The 25,651-nt window shown below is 39.6% G+C and overlaps 1 protein-coding gene across 3 annotated transcripts in view; it reads left to right on the top strand.

Annotated features, from left to right (window-relative positions):
* Positions 1 to 25,651, top strand: part of cadpsa (Ca2+-dependent activator protein for secretion a) — a 498,775-nt gene that overhangs the window by 165,618 nt on the left and 307,506 nt on the right. For all 3 annotated transcript variants that reach the window (XM_048606574.1, XM_048606576.1, XM_048606575.1), the window contains exons 4-6: positions 13,605 to 13,685; positions 18,154 to 18,390; positions 20,501 to 20,622. In XM_048606574.1, coding sequence (XP_048462531.1) covers positions 13,605 to 13,685; positions 18,154 to 18,390; positions 20,501 to 20,622 — 440 coding nt within the window. The remainder of the gene's footprint in view (positions 1 to 13,604; positions 13,686 to 18,153; positions 18,391 to 20,500; positions 20,623 to 25,651) is intronic.

Below are 25,651 nucleotides of genomic sequence, written 5' to 3'. Positions count from 1 at the left end.
GTGGACCACACCATGGCTGTGAGCTTTCCTTCCATGATAGACCCCTCTAAATTAAGCCCTTAGATTGCCCTGAAAATCACATGATATTAATGACTCAAGGGCCCTTCTTTCTAGTCCTCTGCGCTATCACCCTTACAAACTATTAACCCAAAATGAAGACAAAATCTAGGTGCTACAAACAGCATAAATACTTACCTGATATGGCATGTTGTGGGACTGCTGTGGCCTATCTCCCAGCTCCTTTCCCTCTTATGGAGAAAACCAATTCCAACAGGGAAGAAGGTGGAAGAACAAAAGCAAATGCAAAGAAAAACTTTCTCCAGAGATATGCATGTGATTTCATCTGCACTAAAAGCTCCGTAACTTATGCTGAGCTGGTCTGTTTCTCAGAACTGATTGAGTGCAGTCAGCTCGTTGGCTATTGAGCTTACACGGTAGAGTGTGTGGTCAGCTTGCCGAAGTCTAAACCCAAGTTTCAATTAGCAAAAGAAAACAAACTCACTCACTTAAACATAGAGCAGGCAGAGCAGACAGGAGAAAGGGGCAGTAGCTGGACAAGTTCAGGACCTCCCTCATTCACCAGGATCTCCAGTGCCTCATCTGAGAATGTCTGCTCCATGACTCAGCCCAGAGTCGCTCTGAAATATCTGCTGTATCAGCCAGCAAACTCCACATCTTCACTGAAAGTTGGTGAGTGAACCCCCACATTATACAATTTACATGAAAAGTTACAAGTACATAATCGCACTTGAGGGCTAAATCTGCAGGTGTCTGGTTAGCATTTGCAGGCATATTCAAATGATGATAATCAGCAATTAGGACCAAATTTGCATTCTAAATCTTGCCTCTCAAACAGATGTGTTACATTAGTACAACACCAATTCAATGCTTGTTTTCACCTTTTGCCAAAAATAGCTCTGAAAACCTCACAGATTGGAACTATGAATTTCCTGGATGTTTTGGTAGAACAGTGTTCAGGAGATGTTGTAAGATCTCATTGAAAAACATCAGTCTAAGCTGGAGAGAGTCGTTATTCTAAAATTTAATGACTGGTAGTGGACTCATGTGGTACAGTGGTAATGTACCAATCTCTGTGCCAGGAGGCTTAGGTTTGCAGCAGAGATGTGTAATAGCTTTGCAGATTAGCATTGCGCTTTTTTAGGGGAGATAATGGTTAGGAGGTGTAGATTGTAGATGGCCTAGTAATCCAGAAAAATAAAAGCAAAGTATCTTTTGATATTGGAAATCTTTAAATAAAAACAGAAAGAATAGGAGAAACGGAGTGGACATTGAGTCTGATGCAACTCTTCTGCAGGACTACAAGGTGCAGAGCTGGATGAACACAGCAGGCCAAGCAGCATCATAGGAGCAGAATGCTGCTTGGTCTGCTGTGTTCATCCAGCTCTGCACCTTGTTGTCTCGGATTCTCCAGCATCTGCAGTTCCTGCTATCTCTTCTGCAGGACTGTTCTGTTTCTGTTTTATATGAGTATTCCAGAAACTCAGGTAGTGTTCTGTGGACCCACGTTTCAATCTCAACATGGCAAATGGTGGAACTTGAATTGAACAGAAGTTAAAAATGGGGGCCTGTGGCACAGCGGTAGTGTCCATACCTCTGGGCTAGAAGGTCATTGTTCTGGAGGTCTGTCATAAGTTGATTGAAAGTGGAAAAAAATTGCAATTACTCTGAGGTACTTCATGTTGAACTTAGAAATTTTCTCATTATACTGCTGAAAATTTAGTGCAATTATATTACAGTAAGACATTTTTGAGAAGGCAAATAAATGTGTGACAATAAATATATAGCAAATTGTCTATGACATGCATAACAATAAGATTAGTAGCTATGAACTTGAAAGTATTAGTTCATTTTATCAGCATAAATCACCACGCTAAAAGCTCTTGCCAGATGGTGGTTGGGCTTTGTGACTAAATAGATTTAGAAGGCAGAGATGATACTCGGTCACTCAATGGTGCTTTTATCTGGTTCATTAGTTTCTTTTTACTGTCTGTTCGTTTCAAATTTAAATTTGATTTAATATAATAAAATATATCTTTAATTAGATATACTTTAAGGAGAAACTAATACCTGGGATTTTCAAAGGGTTGCTGGTTCATTTCTCACATGACATTCCAGATATATTTGCCCGACATCTTGACTCTTTCTCACAGCATCCACATAACAATCGGAAAAGCCCCACATGTGCACTGTACTCTCTAGAAATGATCACTAACTCTTGCACTATCTTTCCGTAGAACAAAATGTGCACAACACAAAAAGGGAGAGAGATAAGAACGAGATGACCAGCCATCGTCATCCACCTCTTTCAGTTGAAATTCAGAGGCTGTTCTAAAGCAGTGAGGATAGGAGATTCTGAGGCCATGGTTATCTGAATAGTTTGTCTGCATTCCCCTGCATGACTCTAAGAAGAAACAAAAATCAGGCCATTCAATCTAACAGTAGTGTGATGCTAAATATCTGCTACTGTCCAAATTCTTAGTACAATGCCAAATTTTGTCCCTTTTTTCTATTCTCCAGGCCCTTCTCAGAAAATTTTAGCTGTGGAAGAAACACGTCAGGGAAGGAAAATTGTTCTGAGGACGCACAATCATGCTCTTCTTCATGCTCGAACAACAACACAGAGATTAGTATCCTGTCTAGGTTAGAGAGTGAGTTAAGAACGGTCTTGGAAAGCCAGAACTCCCGGACTTCAGGGGCCTCACCAAGAGAGGAAGAATAAACTGCTTTCTTTGCAGAAGCTGAGATATCAGATGTTAGAAGGCCTGAAGAGGAATTTCAGAACTGTGGTTGAAACTACAGGCATCTACAGGGTCCCCACATGAACTTCAGTAGCCTATCCATGCAGCAGATAGTACCAGCATACAACCATCCCTTGTCTTCAGTACTTTGCACCATTCATTCCTTGACAAGAATTAGAGGGAGACAAACTATTGTATTGTCCCTGCCTCTGTCATCCTGTACTTGTGTGTATGAATGGTATCCTTCTGTGCAGAAAAACACTAAGCTTCTTCCCAGTAGTTGCCTTGGCAATGTCAATGACACATGATAATCGTATTGAATTTCTGGATGTTTTTAAAACAATGTGCTTTGTTACTTGTTGTGATTTTGTCCCCCATTCTGTATACTATCCTTCATCCTCTGAATTCCTCTGGTTTCTTCCTCCTCAGCTGATGTCTGGTGAGAAGTTGGAGAAAAGACCTAAATGTGCTGTACGTCAATGTTTGTGAGTGACGTTCCTGGCGAATGAGAAAACTGTATTGGAAGTAATTTTCAAATTTTCAGCTCATCTACTTCCTGGCTAAACGCTGGTTCTGTCATTGAACATGATGTTGTGAAAGCAGTGAAGGCTATTTTTTTTCTAAATGTGTTAATTCAAAAAAAAACTTTTGCATTGAGTTGACTTCTATTGAATGGCAAGTCTGAAAGTTTGCATGACACTGAAACATTTGGATCCATCGGCCTCACATAATAACTCATCCTTAATCAAACCTATATCGCTAAGCTTCAAGCTATGTATAGAGATTTGACACTTCTTCCTAGATATGGAAGTCCAAAACTAGAGGGCATAGGTTTGAGCTGAGACGAGAAAGAATTTAAAAAGGACCTGAAGGGTAACTTCCAAGCAGAGGGTGGTGCATATACTGAATGTGCTGGCAGAGGAAATGGTGGAGGCGGGTACCGTTACAACATTTAAAAGGCATCTGGAGAATAGAAAGGGTTTAGAGGGATATGGGCCAAATGCTGGAAAATGGGACTAGATGAGATTGGGATGTCTGGTTGGTTGGACTGAAGGGTCTGTTTCCATGCTGTATGAGTCTGTGATTCTATGACATGAAGAAAAATGACTGGCTTTAACACACAAGTTTAATATGCAGTAGAGTATTGTAAGTTGAAATACCAAGGAATACATGAAATGATCAAGAAATAAATGAGCAACAAATTAGCTATTTGTCAATATATACAAGATTTCAACTGAGATTATGTTTCTTAATGTGGTCATCTATCAAAATTTGAGCCAAGGTGACAAGTTGTAGTTGTATAAACAACTAAAAATGCATGCTGTATTAAAGCCTGTCAATGTTGGATTTATATTTCACAGACTGGGAACAAAACAGTTACCTCACTATAGTTTACATCATTGTACAAGACCAGGTAATTGACTAACAATTGGGACACTACATGTTTAGCAATGTAACTGATGAGTGCATTAACGACTGCAGCTTGGTGACTCAGTTTGGAAAGTTAATTGATTGAAACCCTGAAGGGGCTCTTGTTGTGCAGTTGTAATGTCCCACTTTCTGAGTGAGGAGGCCTGTGTTCAAGTCCTACCTGCTCCAGAGGTGTTTATTAAATTGCTGAACAGTTGATTAGGAAAGTATCTCTTTTGCACCCAAGCTTGTCTGATTTCAGGAGTTTCATACAATTGATTAGGCCCCAATTCCACAATGAGGGAAGGTGATACTCATGGTGGATACCCGAGACTGCCCCATGAGTTGATGACCTCGGGTGCCTTCAGAATTAACTGCCAGTGAATTCACAGTAGCATTTGCAGAGTCCTGTTAGCCACTCATCGAGCTTCTTGGACAATAGTGAGCTATCACTTGTGCCAAATCAAAAAGAAGGGAAAATGAGCTTTAAAGTGAGTATGGATTTTTTCCTTATAATTAAACAAAGTACTAAGTAATTTACATACAGTTTCTAGGAAGTGATTTGAAGTATACAATTAGCACAAGCTTACAATATATTTAAGCATCACAGTTCTTGTCGTTTTTGTTAATATTGTATGTAAAGGTACATAAAAATGTTTAATTATTAAAGAGAAGAAGACACCAAATGGTCATTTTATTGGCCACCTAAAGCTCCAATTTAAAATCAAATCCTCATATTTGAATTTCTCATGGGCATGCTCCATACCTGTCAGTAACCTCCTCCTGCCCTGCAAATGCTACATTATTCTACATTTCGCAGACCTCAGACTCTTGTATCACCTTTTCTTTGCCCTACTTTTGGAAGCTGTATTTCTGTCTACCTACGACTACAGGCTTTGGAATGCTCTCTCACTCTACATTCCTTTCCTTCTTTGAAGCCCTTCTTTAAAACTAACTTCTTTAGATCAAGATTTTGGTCAGTCCTTTCAATATACCTCTATAAAGTGCTTTGAGATACTGGACAAACTATATGTGCAAATTATTAACAATAACTGAATGTCATTGTTACACTAATTAACCTTTGTAGCTAAAGAAGTGTACTTGGGTACCTTTGTGCCTAAGATAGCGCTTTAAATGGCAACTTATAAACTTGTTACTTACTCATTTGAGTACATGTGACAATAAAGCTAATTCAATCAATTCAATTCATTCAGACAGAATATTTTAAATTTAAGAGCTATTTAGGTATAATTATTCTGGGCAAATTAAAAATCAAGTTTATGAACACTTGAAGAGTTTCCTCGTCTCCAAGGACATATTTTAGAACTGGTTTTTCAATTTTCTTTCCCTCCCAGAATATGGAAATGACGATTTTAAAGTGGAGGGTGGGGATTAAGGCCCATATGAGGGGAGATTTAGAAAGTTAAAAAGAAAGGATGAGGCAATATTTCAGGGTAGCGATACAAGTAATGATAACCAGAGTGTGACAAGAATGGACAGAGCATACAAACATAGGACTACACCAGTTGTCAAAAGACAGATTTAAAGACTCATTACAAATGCTATGTGCATTCAGCTAAAAAGATGCATAAGTTAACAGCAAAAATAGAAATAAGTAAGCATGATGATAGCCATTATAGAGATATAGTTTTAATGTAACAACAGATGGAACCTCAATATTCAAGGGTAATTGACATTTTGGAAGAACAAGAAGAAAAGGTGGAATAGCCCTGTTAACAAAGGATTGGGACAGTATGGAGAAATATTCTTGTTTCGGCAGATCAAACTGTGGTATCTGTTTGGGTATGATAATAGATAACAAATGAAAGAAGTCGCTGGAGCAGTTTATAGGACCCTCGACAGTAGTTACATTAGATAGTACCAATGAGTGGATAGGTAGGATTATAAGCTAAACTTAGTTAAATATTAAGTCAATGAGAGAACTGTATTTGAGATGTGAACACACACAAGGTTTTAAGGTCAGATTGTGGGCATGTGCATACCAGTGAGTTGTTTGAAGTGCTTCCACATTATGAAACACTAGCTTGTTTCCCTCTTTCTATATGTTGGCCACAGATGCACCAATGCTAACTTATTATAAATTAGTGAGCTGTAGGGTAGGGTATGAGCTGCAAAGTAATAAGGGTTTGTCAGAAGCAATTTTAATCACCTTTATAGATTGGACAAATCAAATTTTTAAAATTAGCAGAAAGTGAGTTCATAAGAGTGTGTTGGGAACAGCTTCTTAGAACAAACATTCTGGAAGCAACCAGCAAACAAGATATTTTATATCATAGAATCATTGAATCCCTACAGTGTGGAAGCAGACCATTCAGTCCATCAAGTCCACACTGACCCTCCAAAGAGTATCCAGCCCTCCTAACCTATCCCTGTAACCCTGCATTTCCCATGGCTAACTCACCTAGTCTGTATATTATGGGCAATTTAGCATGGCCAATCTGCCTAACCTGCACATCTTTGGACAGTTACTGTATATATATCGGTTACTGTACAAAGAGATATGAATAATTAATGAGTTCCAAATAAAGGATATTCTAGGTAAGAGTGATTATAATCTGGTACAATTTCAGAACCAGTTTGAGTGAGAGAAATTTGAATCAGAAATTAGTGCCTTAAACTTAAACTAAGAGAATTATATGGCAATGAAAACAGATCTGGCTAAAATGGGTTGAATTAATAACTTTAAACATAAGATGACAGAGAAACAGTTAAGCAGATATTTAGTCATTTTCCTAAAATATACATTCAGTAGAGAAAGAAAGACACTCCAAGAAAGATGCACCATCTTTGGCTAACTAAAAAAGTTAAGGATATCAAATTATTTAGAAAAATATACAATGCTGCAAAGATTGGTTGGAGGCTAGAACATTGGAAAAAAATTTTTAAACCAGTAAAGATAAAGTAAAAAACTAGCAGATAGTCAGAACTTCTACAAGTACATAAATAGGAAAAGAGTAGCAAAGGTGAATATTTCTACTTTAAAGTGAGAATCTGGAATTAAGAATGGGAAGCAAGGAAATTATATAGAATCCCTACAGTGTGAAAACAGGCCATTCAGCCCAACAAGTCCACATTGACTCTCTGAAGAGCATCCCACCCAGACTCACCATTCCTTCCACCCTATCACCTTGCATTTCCCATGGCTAACCTAACCTAACCTTCACATCCCTGGACATTATGGGCAATTTAGCATGGCCAATCCACCTAAGCTGGACTGTGGGAAGAAACTGGAGCACCTGATGGAAATCCACGCAGACACAAGGAGAAGGTGCAAACTCCACACAGACAGTTACCTGAGGCTGAATTGAACCCAGGTCTCTGGTGCTGTGAGGCAGCAGTGCTGATCACTGAGCCACGGTGTAAGAAACTATGAAAATATATTTTGTATCCCTTCACAGGATGAATATATTTGCATTTGAGGCTGTTCATGGAAGGTACATTTGACATTTCCAGGGTCTTAGGAGGAAAGGTTGAGCAAGTTAGGCCTTCACTCAGTTTAGAAGAGGTAATCTTATTTAAACAAATAGGATTCTGAAGGAGCTTAACAAATTAGATGCTGGGAGAATGTTTCCTGTCATGGAGTGATCTACAGCTAGGAGACACAGTTTAAAAATAAGTTGGCTCCAATTTAAGGTGATGAGGTTTTTTTTCTCACAGAAGGTCATCAGTCTTTGGAATTATCTCCCTAGAACAGTGAAGGCTGGATCCTTTAATATACTCAAAGCAAAATTAGACTGAGTTTTGATCAACAGTGGAGTCAAAGGTTATGGAAGATAGAAGAGTGGAAATATGGCTACGATCAGAACAGTCATAATGTTGTTGAATGGCAGGAATGTTCAAGGGGGCACAATGCCTAATTTCTCCTTATTCAATCTTCTTATGATCTTCTGAGTTCTAGGTTAAAAAGAGCAAATAACTTTCTTTTTGCAGAGGAACATAATCAATAATTGGAGGGTGCTGAGAGAAAGACAAGCTCATTTTTACAATGAAATAGATGTGCTCAGTGGTAAATATCGGTTGTTCTAGGAAGCTACTATGGCCCAGGACCAGTGGATGTATTAGTAAGGCTGCAAGCTGCTCTTATTTAAATATTCAAGTCAATAAAGGGCATTGTACTTAAGATGTGAACATACACAGGGTTGGAAGGTCAGATTGTGGGCTGTTTGATGTGCTTGAGTTCTTTGCAGTGTATTACACTTCAACCTTATGATACACCAACTTGCTTCTATCTTACAATATTTTGTTCATCAATGTTCTGAATCTAACTTATTGGAATTTGTAAGCTTGCTATCATTGCTACTTGGTGTACCAGAAAAGAAAACAAAAGCAATTACTCATCATAGAAGTACCATGTATGCATAGCTTATTTAATGAATTCCTAATGTTATGTGAAGCTTATTGTGTGGGTTGGCTGCTCTGTGTAGTTTGTTTGAGTCATGTTTGCATAAATTAATGGTTCCAGATTTAGGCAGTTATCAGCTTTTTTTCTGATTCATAAGCTTTTTTCCCCTAACTCCTGTTATTCCCTGTAAAGATGAGATTGAGTTGAATATGATCCAAACATTTATACTTGTTCATGAGCGTCAGATGTATTGCACTGATGGTTTTTATTATTAAATCAAAAAAAAGTGATTTATTAGTAGCATTAGAGAATGAATGGTGAAGTGACGTCACCGAGCACAGTGCAGCTGCATACAAGGCAAAGGACAGATTTTCCTCTCCCTCAGATATGGCCTGCTACCCAAAGTTGTCTTTGAATGGTATGTCCAGGATTTCCTGTCCCAAGGCATAAGCATGGCTCAGGAACGAACACCCCTCCCCGCCCACCCAACACCCCAGCATTGCTTGAACAACTATTAACAATTAGATGGGAACTGACTTGTGTAAATCTTCTGGTGGAGTGCAGTACCTGGGACAAGTGCGAGTACATTGGTGCCCAGTAACCAGGGTTCCAGTGGGCCTGCTGTTAAACCCGGGGCCAACACTACTGTGCTCAGGTTTAGGGATGGGGCTATGGGATGCTCACTATACTTGAGTCAGGGGTGGGACTGGGATCGGATAGGATGCTGAGTACCTGGGCCCAGAGAAGCACTCGGGTCTGCAATTCCTCTCATAAAACCAGAAAGTGCTGGATAAATTCTGCGGGTCTGGCAACGTCTGTGGAGAGAGAACAAAGTTAACAATTTGAGTCTGTTGTGGCACTTTTTCAGAACCTTTAATTTCTGTCCTTTGCCCTGGCAGTGGAATGGGTATGTGGAGAGAAATAAGGCCGCTGCCCTTTTAAGCATTGTTACCTCTGATCAATGCAGCTGGTCTGAAGAAACACCAGGTCGTGGAGAGCCAGGCTGACAGGTTTTCTTGTGAACGTTGTAGGTTTAATCGAACAAGTTGCCCACAAGTGACTAGCACATCAGCAAACGTGGCTGCAAATGTTTCATCCATTTTCAAGAAGAGATCACTGTTAACATCTGTAAAATTCAAAAGGTTGCTCTTTGATATATTTGAGAAATATTATTATGGAAAACAAGCACACATAATTTCAGTATTAGGACGAAAACAAAAATGGGCATATTTGTTTGATGTACACATGTCAGATATTGGTGCTTTTTCATTAAGCCTTCAGCAGAAAATGGTGAGAATAATGTTCTGTGAAGGGTGGGTGAGAATCGTTTTTAAACCACCTGTAGCCCATAGTGAATGGTGATTGACCAATGTAATGTGCATTCTTGAGTAAAAAACATTAAATTTTAGAATTTGAAAACTCCAGGTATGGAATTTCTGTTTAGTTCTGTTATTTTCTTCATGAATTGACATGACTGGCAAAAGATCAGGGTATGGTATGCGCATTTTCATCCAGTGCAACTTGTGTTTTTCTGATATTTTGCTCTTGTTTTTAATGTGTCGCGCTGGGTGAAAGACCTACCCACAAGTTTGCTTCTCTGACACATGTTCAAATGTCATCCTGTGGGCGATGCAGTGTGATTGAGGTCAACTAACTCCATTGCGGTTTTATGCATGTAGTTCAGCCCCATTGCCTTGGCCAGTCTTGTTGGCAGGGCCTTCATCCAGCATGATTGACACTAATTAAAAAATGCTTTGTGTCATATATACGTTTAAATCCAACTTCACCAAGTTATCACTCAAATATATGTAAGAATGTTTTTCAAAGTTAAAATTGAAATACACGACTCAGTTGCATTTGTTTAAATTAGATATTGCATTCTACGATAATTAAATAATTTTGAGTAGAAATTAAGGAAGGCTAGCATTTCTCAAAACTGGTGCAGTTTGCTCTGTAATAACTAATTGCACCCAAAGTAGCAAGTCTAGCCCATAATATTTCATTCAATTCTTCTCTATGCTTGATCTCACAGGGAGAGACAGCACTCTACACTAAGTCTCAATGCCTCAGACTTGAAATAAGCTGGAGCTAAGTGTGTGCTCCATTTTCTTTCCTTCCTGTGCATTAGCTGAGTCATACTGATTCCTCTACATGTTCATAAAGGGAAAAGTAAGCCCTTTGAATTGGTAATAGCTTAATGTCTGGCACTGAAGCCTGAGGCAAATACAACACAGCTGTTTCAAGATTACATTTTTATCTTTGGAGAAAACAGTGCCCAGCTTTTTAATATGTCAGGAAATAACTGGAAACAGTCTTTCCATGTAGAAAACAGAACTTGTAATGAAAAATATAAGAGAACATATCATTGCATTATGAATTCATATTCAAAGTAAAATATTGCAATAGATTTTACTAAATTCTGTATATAATATCTTACTTCTCAAGCATTGAGTCACGAGCAAAATGATTGAGCCTTGAAATGTTCCATAAAATTCCTGTTTAACATTTTTTGTCTACTTATGTGCTGGTAATGTTAGGGCAGCCAGGGTCAGGTTAGTCATAGCAGGCAGAATTGCATGGTGTACAAAATGGGATTCAACAGTGACCATTAAGAGTTGTGGAGAGCTAACCTTGATTCGCCTCCAAAAACAGACGTAGCAGTGTGTGATTAACCCATGCTTGGTGTGTATAATGCAGAGAGCCAACCAACGTTGTGCTACCTGCTTGTTTGTTCTATATCCTGCTAGCACCAGCCGTTGTTGATTGGCTGGACACGTCAGCAAGCAGGCAAAATAAGTGGCTAGCTCCACTTAAAGTTAGTCTGCATCCCTTAAAAAGGAGCTGGATTTTGGCTGATATTGTATTTGAAGAGAATCTGACCTGAGAAGAGTGTGAGGAATGGCACAACAAGGGAAAGCAGGCTTCAAAATTTTCAGACACTGCATTGGAGGTCTTGCTGAAGAAGATGGAAAGGAGGGAGGTGTCTATATTCATAGGTGGAAAGGAAGTCCAAGAACCCAGACCTGCTAGTGGAGAGTGCCATGAAGAGGTTAATGAGGAATACAGCACCACCACTTGATTTCTCACACTTGGTTACCAGCTCCAATGTCTACCCTGAGCGTATCATAGAGGATTGATTAGAGGAGGGTTGTACACATGGTGAGACACTTCTTTTCTTGCCCCTGTCCTGTTTGCAACCTGCTTGTGCCCAAAAGTGCCAGCTCCCCTGAGTTTTCTGCTGCAGAGTATTTATGTAAAGACTTTTAGTGCTGATGGTTTTGTGCTACAAAATGATTAGTGCAATGGAAAGCTTATTATACAACATTTTTGGAAGGCTTTCAACAAGGTCCCACCTAAGAGATTAGGATGCAGAAGTAAAGTGCATGGGATTGACTTGGCACACTGACGTGGATAAAGAACTGGTTGGTAGATAGGAAACAATGACACCTATCGACTCTGGCTTTCAGTATCTGTAGTTCTCATTGTCTCCAACTTACAGTCAGGTTACATGTCTTACAGACTGTTCCGTTCCTTCTCCATCAAATGTTTTTCAGGAACAGCTTCTCTGTCAATTCTTTTGTCAGGAATATTAACTAGTTGTACCATAGGTACTTTGTTCTTTAGATGGTGTTCTCTCTAAGACTTAGAGAAGACTGTGAGAGCCAGCGATTCTCTTTTGAGAGCTGAGAGCTGTTAACTCTGGCAGATGGCAGTTAGCTCTCTTGTCTTTGTCCAACTGCCCTCTTCTTTTGTATCCTTGATGACGTGTCAATTTCTTACACTAGGACTGGTCCTATGTTGTCGAAACCATCAGATTTAAATTTAATTGGTTTTTGGTATTTAAGTGCCTGGTTCAAATTCATTGGCTAAATTTAAAACTTGTCTTGATAGCAGGCCAAGCAGCAGTTTTGTTTTGTTAACTGTACGGCTTTTTGATACAAATGTTTCGATTCAGGTGCTCTCTGTGTATTTGCAAACTTTCAAGCTGCTGCTACAGGCATTTTCTTTAATCTCTAAACATAGAATAAGCACATCATCTTTTAAAGGAATCATGCAATACTTTCCCTCTTAGCATTTACAAACACGAAATTCTAACTTCCTGTCTCCCGATCTACAAGTACTCTACTCAACTTCGCAACAATAGGATTTCTGAGCATCACCTTTGAGGAGTGACAGTGGCTCCGTGGAGATATTTGTCCTTTCACTCTGCCAGTGTGCCTGTTGATGCATATTACCCATTCTGTCTGGATGATTGTCACCCATGGTGCTATGGTGAAAAAAACAAGCAAGATTTTGCTTTTAACCTTTGGTTTGAAATATCTATTTGGTTATGACATTTACTTTGTGCATTGTGGCCAAGCCGATGCTATGATGTTTAATTACAGAGTGAAGGTATGTGGAGAATTGATGATGAATGTGGAATTAGAGGCTTTCTAGATTTTCTTCAGATTCCTTCTGTTGCTCACCAGCTACTTAGATAGTGGCCAGAGCTGCCCTATCCTGGTGTAGAGGTTGCATAGCCTGCAGCAAACTAATTCAAACTTGATCCTCTCTGCCAAGCTCTCTAGGGCCCCTCCATATCAGTACATCTACTGGAGTTGTACTTTCAGCATGCTGATAGCTGGCTCTATCAGCTTGTGTATGTCAGGATTGTACTCATTGTATACTTGCTGTGTGTGTTTGTCAGACGGTTACACACTAGAGTGTTCTTCCTGCTGCTGAATGCTTGCAGAGCTGTGCCAGTTTCACAGAAAGTGTTGGCTGGTACGTTGAACTCAAATGACCCACTAGAGTTAGAGCAGTGTTACATGCTGCTTGGTGTCACAGTCTACCTGCGCTGCATACTTCTGTTGGATGTTCATTCCATGTACATTAATGTCTCTATCGATATGCCATTTGATGCGTTTCACCTCACAGTTGTGCACGTACAACATGGATGCCATTTTTGCCTAAAAATCACTTTTTAAAATGTGAAAAAAATGCTACTTGGTCACTGTCCTTAATTTACTTCTCTTTCACAGCAATGACAGTGAATCAATAGCAAATTTAACATTGTTCCATTGTATTCGCAGCTTGATAATCCAGACGAGCAGGCAGCTCAAATCCGAAGGGAGCTGGATGGGCGTCTTCAGATGGCAGATCAAATAGCTAGGGTGAGTAAGAAGACACTGTTTTCTTCCATTTATTCATTTTATGTTTTCTTTTAAGAAAAAGTAAGCTATTTCATTTTCTTACCAAGTTGAACTTTTGTGAAACACTGTAGCTTCAACAAATCTTGATCTATTTAAATAAATGGAAATTGTCTCTGCTGATTTCTGCAAAGCTCAAAAGTTAAAAGCTGTGACTTTGCTACTGATAATTATCCTGAGCAAATAATCGCTTGTACTTCAAGTCATACTACTTAGTAGACCTTACCAACTACACTGGCAACAATTATTTCTTGAGTGATTTTTGGTGATGGCACTGCAAGTATAACGATGCTTCAGAGATATCCAGGAGAAATAAATACATGCATTACATAATCCAACTGATAAAATGTAACCTAGAACATTGAAACTCTTTCTCCTTTTTCCTGCTTCAGCACAACTTGAAACCCAAGTAAAAATGGTTTGTGCCTAATTTGGAAAAAAACAAATATTTCCCCTCAAAATTGACATTAAAATTCAGTTTTAACACGGCAATCTAATGTTTCTATCCTTTAGATATAAGGATAATAGTTAGTTGTTGTAGTGCTGTTCTAACTTGGTACAATGGTATGTGATATACTATTTGCCCAAAGCATGCAATTAAAAAAAACCTAGTATTGCTTCAGATCAAAGTAAGCGATTCAATCCAGGAAACTTGCCAGCTACCCTGTACACCACAGCATTTTCCACTATCAGAAATATTTTCTGCAGAAAAAACATCACTTGAGTGTGAATACAGGATGGAAAGTGAGTAGTTTTGGTCCCCTTATTTAAGGGAAGATATCATTTCACTAGAGGCAGTTCAGTGAAGGTTAACATGATCCCTAGTCTGGAGATATTCTCTTAGGAGCAAAGAATCAACACATTTGGACTCTGCTTATTGGAGTTTACAAGAGTAACAGGTGATCTCATTGAAATGTATAGAATTCTTGAGGGGTTTCACAGGGTAAATGCTGAGAGAATCTAGGAGGATCTAGGACCAGAGGATAGTTTCAGAACAAAGAGGCACTAATTTAAGACTCAGATGAGGAGGAATTTCTTCTCTCGGAGAGTTGAGAGTCTTTGGAACTCCTTATCACAGAGAGCTATGGGAGCCGAATCCTTAAGTATATTTCAGGCTGAGATAGATTTTTGATCAATGGGGAAATTAACGATAACAGGGAAAGGACGTGATAGTGGATGTAAGGCATGTCAGACCAGTCATGATCCTTTTGAATGATGGAGCAGGTTCAAGGGACCAAACGGCTTACTCCTGTTCCCATTCCTTAAGGTTTTAAAGTATTTTTGCATGAGATAATATTGATAAAGTGCTCTAATGTCATCTTAAGCCATTATCATGTCATTAAATTGTAATGTAGCCAACCTATACTTTATTCTCCTCAGTTATTCTACACTGTATATGATCTTACTGAAGAAGCTATTGATGATTGAAGTAGTGATGAAATTATACTGCACATTAATTATACACTGCACTTGGTCAGGTAGATCAGCATCACAGCCAAGCCATCGCTGACAAGGCATTCACTCAAACACTCTTTTTGGTCAGTGCATTAATTGCTCTTTACACAGACATAATATAGTTTCCAAGTACATCCTTGCCAGATTTGCTCCCATTTCATCGATATCGCATCACTGAATATGCCCTGTGTACTTATCCACGTGGAAGTCCTGCTAAAAGCTAGGATTGAAAAGTACAAGTTTTGAGGAAATCCTAACCTCTGTTCCTCCACATCATCATTTTCTGTTTGTTCTAATTTTAATATTTGAAAGGGTAACGTGCTGATTGAGCAAACATTGAATGCTATAGGAGAGGAAATTCACGTCTTTTGTGTCTTTAAAATGATGACGTGTATATCATGTTTTGACCTTTATAGGTGGTACTTAATGCTATCTATTTAGCTGATGGGGAGGGCATTTGAGGGCAGTCGAGGGAGATGGGAGGAACCCCACCACCATCCTGTGTCCATCCCACTGGATTCATGGCAGGAAACCCTTTGAATGGCCTTCCACCCAGCACCAGTTGAGATGTTTAAGTGAATGATTTTTAATGCCTCTTTAAGGGCCCCTGCTTGCTGCTGCTGGCATCAATGCAGGGGCAGACACAGAGAGCATGACACGTAAATTCTGCAGATTGCTTATTACCTGTCGGGCATGTCCCTTCTTCAAACACACAGTGCTTGATTTGGGGACCTAGCATTAGAAAGGGAGGGAAATGCTGAAAGCTGCCAGTCTGTGTTTGCTGCCACCCTCTACACTCTCCCTCACCCCCTCCCATAAAACCCCACCCTGCAATTCTCCTGTTATCACTTATTTGGCCTCAGTCACTCTGTAGTCTCAGGCCTCTGGTGTATGTATTTCTTACAGCAGTCACCACTTACCTGGAGGCAGCACTGAGTAAAAGCTTTGCTGGTCTCTGTCTGATGTTGGGTCTTCCCAGCTCGGGTGCCTGATCCTGTTACAGGCACATCATCAACCACTCAACTGCCTGATTGGCACGTAATACTTCATGACTTCATGGGAGGAGGTAATGCAGTTCTCACAGTATCTCTAGGGCTGGACACCATGACCTCCAAAAAAAATTCCCCTTTAAACATAATATGGAAGAATTTGAATACACATACACACATCTGTTAAACCATTTGCTAAATCATTACAGACTGTATTCAACCAGCCCAAGCTTGCAAAATTCAAAGTAAAATGCCTGTTGTTAAATATGATTCTGCAATTGGGCAGTATTTGCTGAATAAACCTAAATGCAATAATAGCTACACCAACAACCAATTTTAGATTATCAGTTGAATAACCTAGTTTATTTATACTTCCAGAAGCAACATGTAGTCATATGTAAGGACATATCCTCTCCATACGAAAAGAATAGGTTTAAGCCTTGCACCTTTATTGAAGTATTTGGAAGCTGGGGAGTCTATTGTTTCCCATTGTTTTCTCCATTCAAGTGTTTCTCTTACCTAATAATTGCACGCTGGATTGTACCTATGGTGTTATTAGAGCCCAACATAATGCCAAATACATTGCATGCATAACACCAAGCAACTCATACCTACTATAAAAGTGGGTTGTGCAAGTAAATTGCAGAGCCCACAAAAATTTGGGTGACGATCAATCTGAGGTTGAAAATTCATTTCCGTTGTTCCCACTCCATCTTGCTACCGGAAAAATTGTTTTATCAGGCAATGTGGCCTGAAATAATGCTGAAAATTATGTGTGATTTCTAGGAATGCCTTTTCTTTAAAACCACTGTTCTAAATATGGGTAATGTACATTTACAAAGATTGCTATTTTTTCTTTATTTGACATATATTTTGGAAAGCCAATGTAATAACAATTCATGTTTCTTTACAGTCTACTTAATAAGTATCAAAAGAACACTTACCTTTTTCTCATTTATAAGTTCAGTCCTTCTCCCCATTGTCAAATGTGGATATTCTTCTATAATTGGCTTAAACACTTTCACAATGTACTTCTCTCATCACTAGGCTGTAACCCTAATAGTGGTTTCGAGTGAGTGATGGATAGGATACCAGTCAAATATCCTACTTTGTGTTGGGTAGTGTTGAGCTTCTTCAGTGTTTTTGGACCTCCATCAGCCAGACAAGTGGGAGTATTCCATCATAATCCTGATTTATGCCTTGTTGGTGGTAGACAGGCTTTAGGGAGTCAAGAGATGAGTTAATGAGTGCAGAATTCCCAGTCTCTGACCTGCTCTTGTAGCTACAGTATATATATGGCTAATCCCATTTAGTTTCTGCGTAGCCCTCAAGGATGTGGATAGTGGGCATTTCAGTGATGGGCCATTGAATGTCAAGGGGTGATGATTAAATTTTCTTTTGTTGGAGGTGGTCATTCCCTGCCACTTGAGTGGCACAGAGGTTACTTACCACTTATCAGCCTAATCCTGAATGATGTCCAGATCTTTCTCTGTATTGGAATGAATTGCCTCTGTAAATATGGAGTTGCTTTGCATGCTCTATTTTCCGCACATCTGACATACTAATTTTAGACAAGAGGTCATGCAATGGTTTTATGAATGTGCTAGCTGTGCTAACACACTTTTAATTTTAACTAGTGTTTTAATGTTTATTACTCAAAAATCTTCATTTAATCATGCAACTTCAATTTTCAACTTAAAGGTTTGCAAAGGCTAATCTGCAGTGAAAATGGGCAATGATATAAATGTCAAGCATGGAGCTGAGTTGCCTCTTCTGGGAAATGATTTGTAAATGTCGTATGATATAGGAAGATAACACAGACAATAGAGATTCCTTTAAAATGACAAAATTGGTGGGATATCTTTACAGTTTAGAAGTTTAATCCATGATATGTAGGGGTAATTTTTCTGACAATTATGCCTTGTAAATTCAGTAGTATCCCCTTTAATGCAGTTATATCGCATAACATTTTTGTCATTGTTTCACAGGAACGCAAATTTCTAAAATTTGTTTCAAAAGAAATGGAGAACATGTTTATTGAGGAACTTAAGTCATCTGTAAATCTATTGATGGCAAATCTGGAGAGTATGCCTGTTTCGAAAGGAGGCTCAGAATTCAAGCTTCAGAAGCTGAAACGCAGTCATAATACCTCCATCATTGACATGGGGGAGGAAAATGAAAACCAGCTGTCCAAATCTGACGTTGTACTGTCTTTTACACTTGAGGTGAGAAGGTAGCAAGTATTAGCTTTGTATTGTCAGCTGTAAAACTACAATAATGTAATTCATCAAATATGTTTTCCTTGCTTTTCCCATTTTATGATATTGCTTGCAGCCTAATTATGTCTGCCATAGAATAGCTGATTAGCCTGTGGCTGAGAAATTAAAATTGTTGTTAACTTTTTTTCATTCTTTCATGAGATGTGGATATTGCTGTCAAGGCCAGATTTTGTTATCTATCATTTAATAGCCATTGAACTGAGTGGCCTGTGAAGGTATTTCCAAAAGTAATTAAGAGTCAATAATGTTGTGCTGAGTGTAAGCCAGACTAACTAAGTACAGCAGATTTCCTTCTCTAATAGTTTCAAGGTCACTATTACTGAGACTGATTTCAGATTTTATAAATTGAATTTAGATTCCACCAGTTGCTGTGTTATGATTTGAACCTGTGTCCCCAGAGTTTATCCTGGGGTTCTGGATTCCTTGTTCAGTGGAATGACCACAATGCCACCATCTCCTTTCCTAGGATCCTTTTGTACACAGAAACTACTGTTCCGTATCCAACCTCCCTTTCCTCTCAAAAATTTTCAAATGTATTGCCACCTCTCAAAGCTGTGCCTACGTTTCCACTAAATTTTTCAGTCACTAGTTATGGCTGAGGTTGGGGGATGAACAGTTTCCTTTTCAAGTCCCACTCCTCCAATTGTTGCAACCAGGTTGAGGATATAGCCAATTATATTGTTGAACTCATGAATAAAAGCATAAGTCACTCGTTTTTGCACGTCGAGTTTTTGACTGTGAAGTTGTTCTGCTCATGCACTGGGGTGTCTTTCTGGAGCAGTTGTGTTGACTGAATTGCTTTTGCTTCAGGCAGTGGAGTAGATTCCAAAAAAGCTGTTCTTCAGAAGCTCTCACATAGTGGTAAAGACGACTTCCAGTGGTTTGTACTCTCGAGCTTTACCAACAGATATTATAAGGAAAGAGACAAGGAGAACTCGGGTGTTGTTCTGCAGAGAAGTAGTGGAATGACTCCATGAAGTCTCCCTGTTCCTTCGAATCCCACATTGCTAACGAAATGCACTGGATACGATAGCAACAAAGTGCCCTTTGTTTAAAGGCTCAAGATATACTTACATGGGTCTACATCGATCTTTTAAGATGTGATATCTTTATCACAATTTTCATCACATACTTGGCCAAACTTTCAAACACTGAAACAATCCTCATTAAAGTCAGGTGATGGTGACCATAATAGAATCCCTTCTTATCCTTCTAAATTTGTCTTCAACCTGGGACAGTGTTGACCATGACCTCCTCCAATGCCTTTCTTCAATCATCCAAATAGATAGGACTGCATTTGCCTGCTAGCTCCATTCCCATCTACATCCTGCCTTTGACAACATCACTGATGAGAACAACATTAGTGTTCACATATATACTGATAATATACAGCTCTAACTCACCTCTCTTGATTCCTCCATTCTCTGACTTGTCACACTGCTTACCTGGCACTTACTACCTAGACGGGCAGAAATTTCCTATAGTTAGCTTTTGGGAAGACTGAAGCAATTATCTTTGGCCCTGCTACGTTGGATTGAAAGAAATTGAATTACAATAAATGACGACAAACAGGAAAAGAAACCAGTTGAAGATTTACATAATGGAAATATTGCTGCATTTGTTTAGTAAGTGCAATGTTGAAGTTTGGTGTTGAATAATGCAGTGTGTTGATTTTGTTTACACAGGAATGAAAGAATTTCCATCCTGACTCTCATAGGTTTTGACTAAAATACCCTTTTACAATTTTGAATAGGTTCTAATGGGCATGAGTCTATGAAGCTGCTCAAAAACTGGCTTTACTGGCAGTCTCAAGAGGCCGCAAATCTGGTAGTTTAGGAAATAAGAGTCATACTTGTGCAGTGGCTGATGTCTTTATAAGGTTGTGGGTGAGACAGGTTGTTAATTTTCTCTACTAGAATTGTGAGTGCACAGTGCTCAGTCCAGAGGTTACACCTATCTCTTCACCTTTGGAATATCTCGCTTGGATGTCTACAGATTATTTTAGAAAATGATTTGAAAAATTGAAGTTGTAATATTAAATTGTTTTGTTTTGTAGGTCGTAATCATGGAAGTGCAAGGGCTAAAGTCTTTAGCACCAAACCGCATTGTGTATTGTACAATGGAAGTGGAGGGAGGAGAGAAACTACAAACTGATCAGGCTGAAGCTTCTAAACCAACGTGAGTGGTTTTGTAATATTGTTTCACGTGTGCTGTGTTGCCTGCTTTTTTTCCAGTTACGTTCTGTATGCCTTCTCCAGACTGAGATTTGATTCTTCATGTTTGGGCAATCCATAGATATATAAGGGTATTCTGTGAAAGATTAATGATTTCCATTGACCCTGTGGCTCTGTAATATAAATTGGCTGTTACTGTTTCTTTTGCTTTTGAAGAGACGACTAACATAGACAGGGGTATATCAATGGATGTTACTTATATGGTTTTCCACAAAGCATTTGATAAAGTTCCATATAATAGTCAATTAGCAAAAATTGAAACTTGTGAAATTGAAATGATTATTGGCCTAGTTAAGAAATTGACTAAGCAGTAAGATACAATGAATCAGGATAATGACAGGTCCTGCGATTAGTGGGAGTGAATACTGATATGATGTGTGAGACCAGGATCTGTATTCGGCCTTCAATTATTCACTTCTTTTAATGACAGGTCTTGTATTAGAAAGTTACATTTCCAACTTTGATGACACCGAGATAGGCAGCATTGTAAGCAGTGCACATGAGAAAATAATATTGCAGACATATTAATAGATTGAATGAATAGCCAAATCTGGCAAATAGATTTCAATATAAGCAAATGTAACATCACCATTTTAAGGTTAAAAAGTGTATAACAGGGTCATTTCTAAATGTGGAAGTGCTAGACACAGAGGAATTCTATGTACATCATTATAATGTTGTGAACAGATAGAAAATAACCAAAAAAATGGTAATAGAATTCTGACTCTTGTATGTTCTTCTACTATATACCATTTAATAAATCATGCTCCAGGTATATAAAACCGTGGTTTGACCATGCCTGAAATACTGTGAACCGTTCTGGAAGCCACACCTCAGTAAGGATTCACAGGGGCTCCCAGATTTACAAATGTCTGACTTACAAACGCTCAAACTTATGAATGCAGTCACATATAGGAGTGTTTTAAGGTTGATCTGACATACGAACACTTCCTGTACTTAAGGCTACCTTTTATTGTCCAGCGTTATGTTCTGACTTGCAATAGACTCAAGAACTGAACCCGCTTACAACCTGGGGACTGTGTGTACTGTCTTTGGAAGGAACTCTATTTATTAACACTAGCTTCTAAAGGTTAAATTACGAGGAGAGATTAGACAAACCACAGTTTGTATTCGCTGGAATCTAGAAGACTAAGTGGTGATTAGGTCAAAATTTTCAAAATCAGTGAAGACGTTTGATTGAGTAGATGGGAGAATAAAACCAAAAAGTGTTTGAGAAACTCAGCAGATCAGGCAGCATCCATGGAGAGAGAAACTGTGGGCTAAATCTTACCTTTTTTGGAAAAGTGTCAGTTATGTTGAATTTTTTTTCGTATTATTTGCCACAAGGGCACGCGGGGGATCTCCCGCTGTACCTTAGCAAACTCGCCTCATTAACTACCTACCTCGTCCCTATGGTGTCATTCTCTTCAATTCTAGCCCCATCGTACCAAGTGCTGTTCTGGGAACAGTTTGCCTCTCAGCAGATATCTGTAGAAAGATTAGCATACTTGGCACCTGTGCCATTTTTTAAAAAGTGTCTGTGCACCCAGACAAGCATTGGCAACTGGCATTGCCCCTCACTGGCAACATAATGGCACAGCTGGCTCAAAGCCATGCCACTTATTGCATAAAGCTGGCATGGCTGACACTCGTTCGCATCTATAACCCTATTCTCTCACCCTAGTCATTGTTTAACTAGCAGGCTACGCAGTTCACTTGTCCTTAGCTACTTTCCATCTAAACACCCTCTGTAAGTCACTGCTACCCAGTCTCCAATCTCCACTGGAGACCCAAATCTTAGCATTGTCCAGTAAGGGAACATCACATATCAGCAAATAGTTGGACAATTCCAAATATGAGCTTTTATTTACAGCCAGAGAAAGCAGACAGAAATGAAATAAATGCAGGCTGCAGATTACTCCTGCAATGGAAATCAAATGTGGATATGATGGCTAATGATGATTTAATATTCCATTATGATCTGCTGCACCCATCTACAAGAAGCAGGTATCGTTGAGGTTCTGCCTGGCTTATAGCACCCAATGCCAGCTGGGCAATGACATTTACAAGGAGAGCTTCCAACTTCCCTGTGCCTTCATCCTCCTCCTTGGAAGATTACTCCCTTTCCCCCAGTTCTTCAGCATCCAGCCCGTTGCCTTCTCCAATTGTGCAGAGCACAGCATGCCAAGATGATGCAGCACACACTATCCAGGCTACATTGTTCCTGCCTCGTCCTCCTCCACTGCTCTCCACCATCGCCCTCCTTCATCCCCCCTCCACCATCTACAAGACCAATCCAACATTGGAACTTCACCGTTAGCAGCCTATTGTCTGCTCAAGGTCTAGATCAGATCCATGGTCATAGTGAATGCACCCAATTGTGAAGGTGCCGTACAGGCTGATTGCCCAATGTATTACGTCAAAAAAGGAGTGCCTGCTGTACTCTGACCCCCTTCCCCTCCCATTCCTATATCAATCATCCAGACTCTGTCAGCATTGCACACACCAGAGCACCGATGGCATAGTGCAAATGCCTTTGACGAGCATTTGGACACTAAGCATGTTCATTCACCACACATTGAAAATGGTCAAAGACGGGAATAGGGTTTAAATGTAGCTGCAGTTTGCAAACCCGTTTAATTGTCTATTTCCCTTCAATGTATTGGCATACATGGCACCTGGATCTCTGCTTTTGTCCATCAAACTGACACAGACTCCACTCATTCTTGAGATTTTTCTGAAGAAGGGTCCTGACCCGAAACATCAACTTTCCAGTTCCTCTGATGCTGCCTGACCTGCTGTGTTTCTCCAGCTCCACACTTTGTTATCTCCACTCACCCTTGGTGTTTTTCCAGCTATTTTTCCATTGCAGTTAGTATCTAGAGATACTAAGTGTTTTATAATACTTCCATTGCTGAATCTCCCAATACCAACATCCTGGGCATAACCATTGACCAGAAAATGAACAGGACTGGCTATATAAATACTGTGGCCTCAAGAACAGGTTAAAGCAGAGGTTTTTGACCAGTGTGCCTTAGTAAGGTGAGAAGTGTGCTGCAAAATTCTCAGGAAACAGCACCACTCCACGTAGTGTTCTCATACCATGCATGAACGAAGATTTGGCACTGTGCATGTGTGGACATTTGTCCACTGATTATGCAGACTGCATGCACATGCACAGGCCCAAACATTTGGTCTGAACATGTGCAATGATTGATGATCATATCTCTGGGATAACAAGAAACTGTGTATGTGTGGTACAGAGACACACAATTGTTGAACGATGGTTGAACTGGCCAGCCTGCCTGGACATATATCTGCATTAGCACTGATTTTAAGGTGAATATATTTAGATTTTTATCTGGTTAAGCTGCTGATCTAAGCCATAGAATAGATTCTAAGGGGAAAATAAGTTGTTGTATGTTTGTTTTATGTACTATGTTGCAACCTCTCTAGTAAGTCCGTAACCATAGTAAATTCAAGTAACTGTGACATTTATGAGCAATCATTTCAGCTGTAAAAAGTGTCATGAAATTGTTCATCTCATTGCAGTGTTTCATGATACTGAAAATGTTGGGAACCACTACATTAAACGCTAGAAGTTGTGCAGCGAATAACTCACCCTGTATTCCCCAGTGCCTGCCACCATCAATGAGACGTGAGTCAAGAGTGTGATTGAACACTCTCCACTTGCCTGGATGAGTGCAACACGAATCACACCCCAGAAGTGTAACCCTCCCAGGACAAAGTCATTTGCTTGAATGGTACACCATCTTCAACATTCACTACCTTTGCCACCAATGCGCAGTGGCAGCAATGTATAGCATCTTTAAGGTACAACACTAAATTCACCCAGGCTCCTTTGACAGCATCTTCCAAAGTCACAACCTCTACCACTTAGAAGTGTAAGAGGAGTAGAAGTTAGAAGTTCCTTCTAAGCCACGCTCCATTTTGACTTGGAACCACATCACTGTTCCTTCACTGTCATTGTGTATTACTCCTGGAGCTTCCTTCCTAAAATCACTGTGGGTTTCTCTGCACCACATGGACCGCAGTGGCTCATGTCTCATAGATGGTGGCACAAGGCCCTCAATCTGCCCTTTTCTAATCATTTTGTCACATAGGCCTGCTTCCTTTCACCTACAGGTCTTTGATAGTGTTAGTGAGGATGTCAGACTCAGACCTGTGATTTTCAGAGCTCAAGAGATCTGGAGTTCTGGGCAATGGATGCAACTGTGTCCCCTCCCTGGAGAAACAGAAGAGAAATCTTCCCACAGTTTCTGAGCTGTGGGACCCAAAATGTTGAGATAGAAGCCTCTGCAAGGAACTTTGTATCTGCCTGCAAGCTCTGAAGTCAGTGTCTGAGTGTATGGAGGAAATGAAAGTTGTGACCATTGAATTTTCTGGCCCTCATTTATAATAGCATCAAAGAAGCTTTTACTTTGTAGGAATCAGTGGCACATTGGAGCCTGTGCCAAAGTGGCCTAGTACCAGTCAATGCCTCCTCCTTCTCTATAGAATTACACTTGTTATATGAGGTGTAACAGCAAACTGTTTAGATTGAGAGGACAGGATCAATCTGATTATGTTGTACTCTGCACATTGACTTTTAGCTCCTGGGTTCAGAATGTAGATAGCTGCCTCTCAGGGCTTTAATCTCATCACTGCCAAAGAAACCAAATGATGAGATTGGACAGGGACCCAGTGCCTAGTGAAATGGGCAGTGGTTGGAGGTAACTTGAATGAGGTTGCTCAGTATCATTTGTCAGTATAGCAACACATGCCAGGTCTTTTGTTTTTTCCCTTTGGAGCAGCATGTTAGTTTCAGCACATGTGAAATGGGCAGTGATAATGGGCAGAAGTACCAGAAATCCAATGACCAATGACTGCCTGTCAGGGCACAGTTTGATACTCAAGGAAAGACAAGTTTATTTTAATTTCACTCAGGACCTTGTTGTACTCTAGAACATCAT

Source organism: Rhincodon typus, chromosome 16 (assembly GCF_021869965.1).
Source record: "Rhincodon typus isolate 14 chromosome 16, sRhiTyp1.1, whole genome shotgun sequence".
Taxonomy (NCBI): Eukaryota; Metazoa; Chordata; class Chondrichthyes; order Orectolobiformes; family Rhincodontidae; genus Rhincodon; species Rhincodon typus.
Note: the sequence above shows the minus strand (reverse complement) of the source record. Positions and strands in the feature narration are given on the sequence as shown.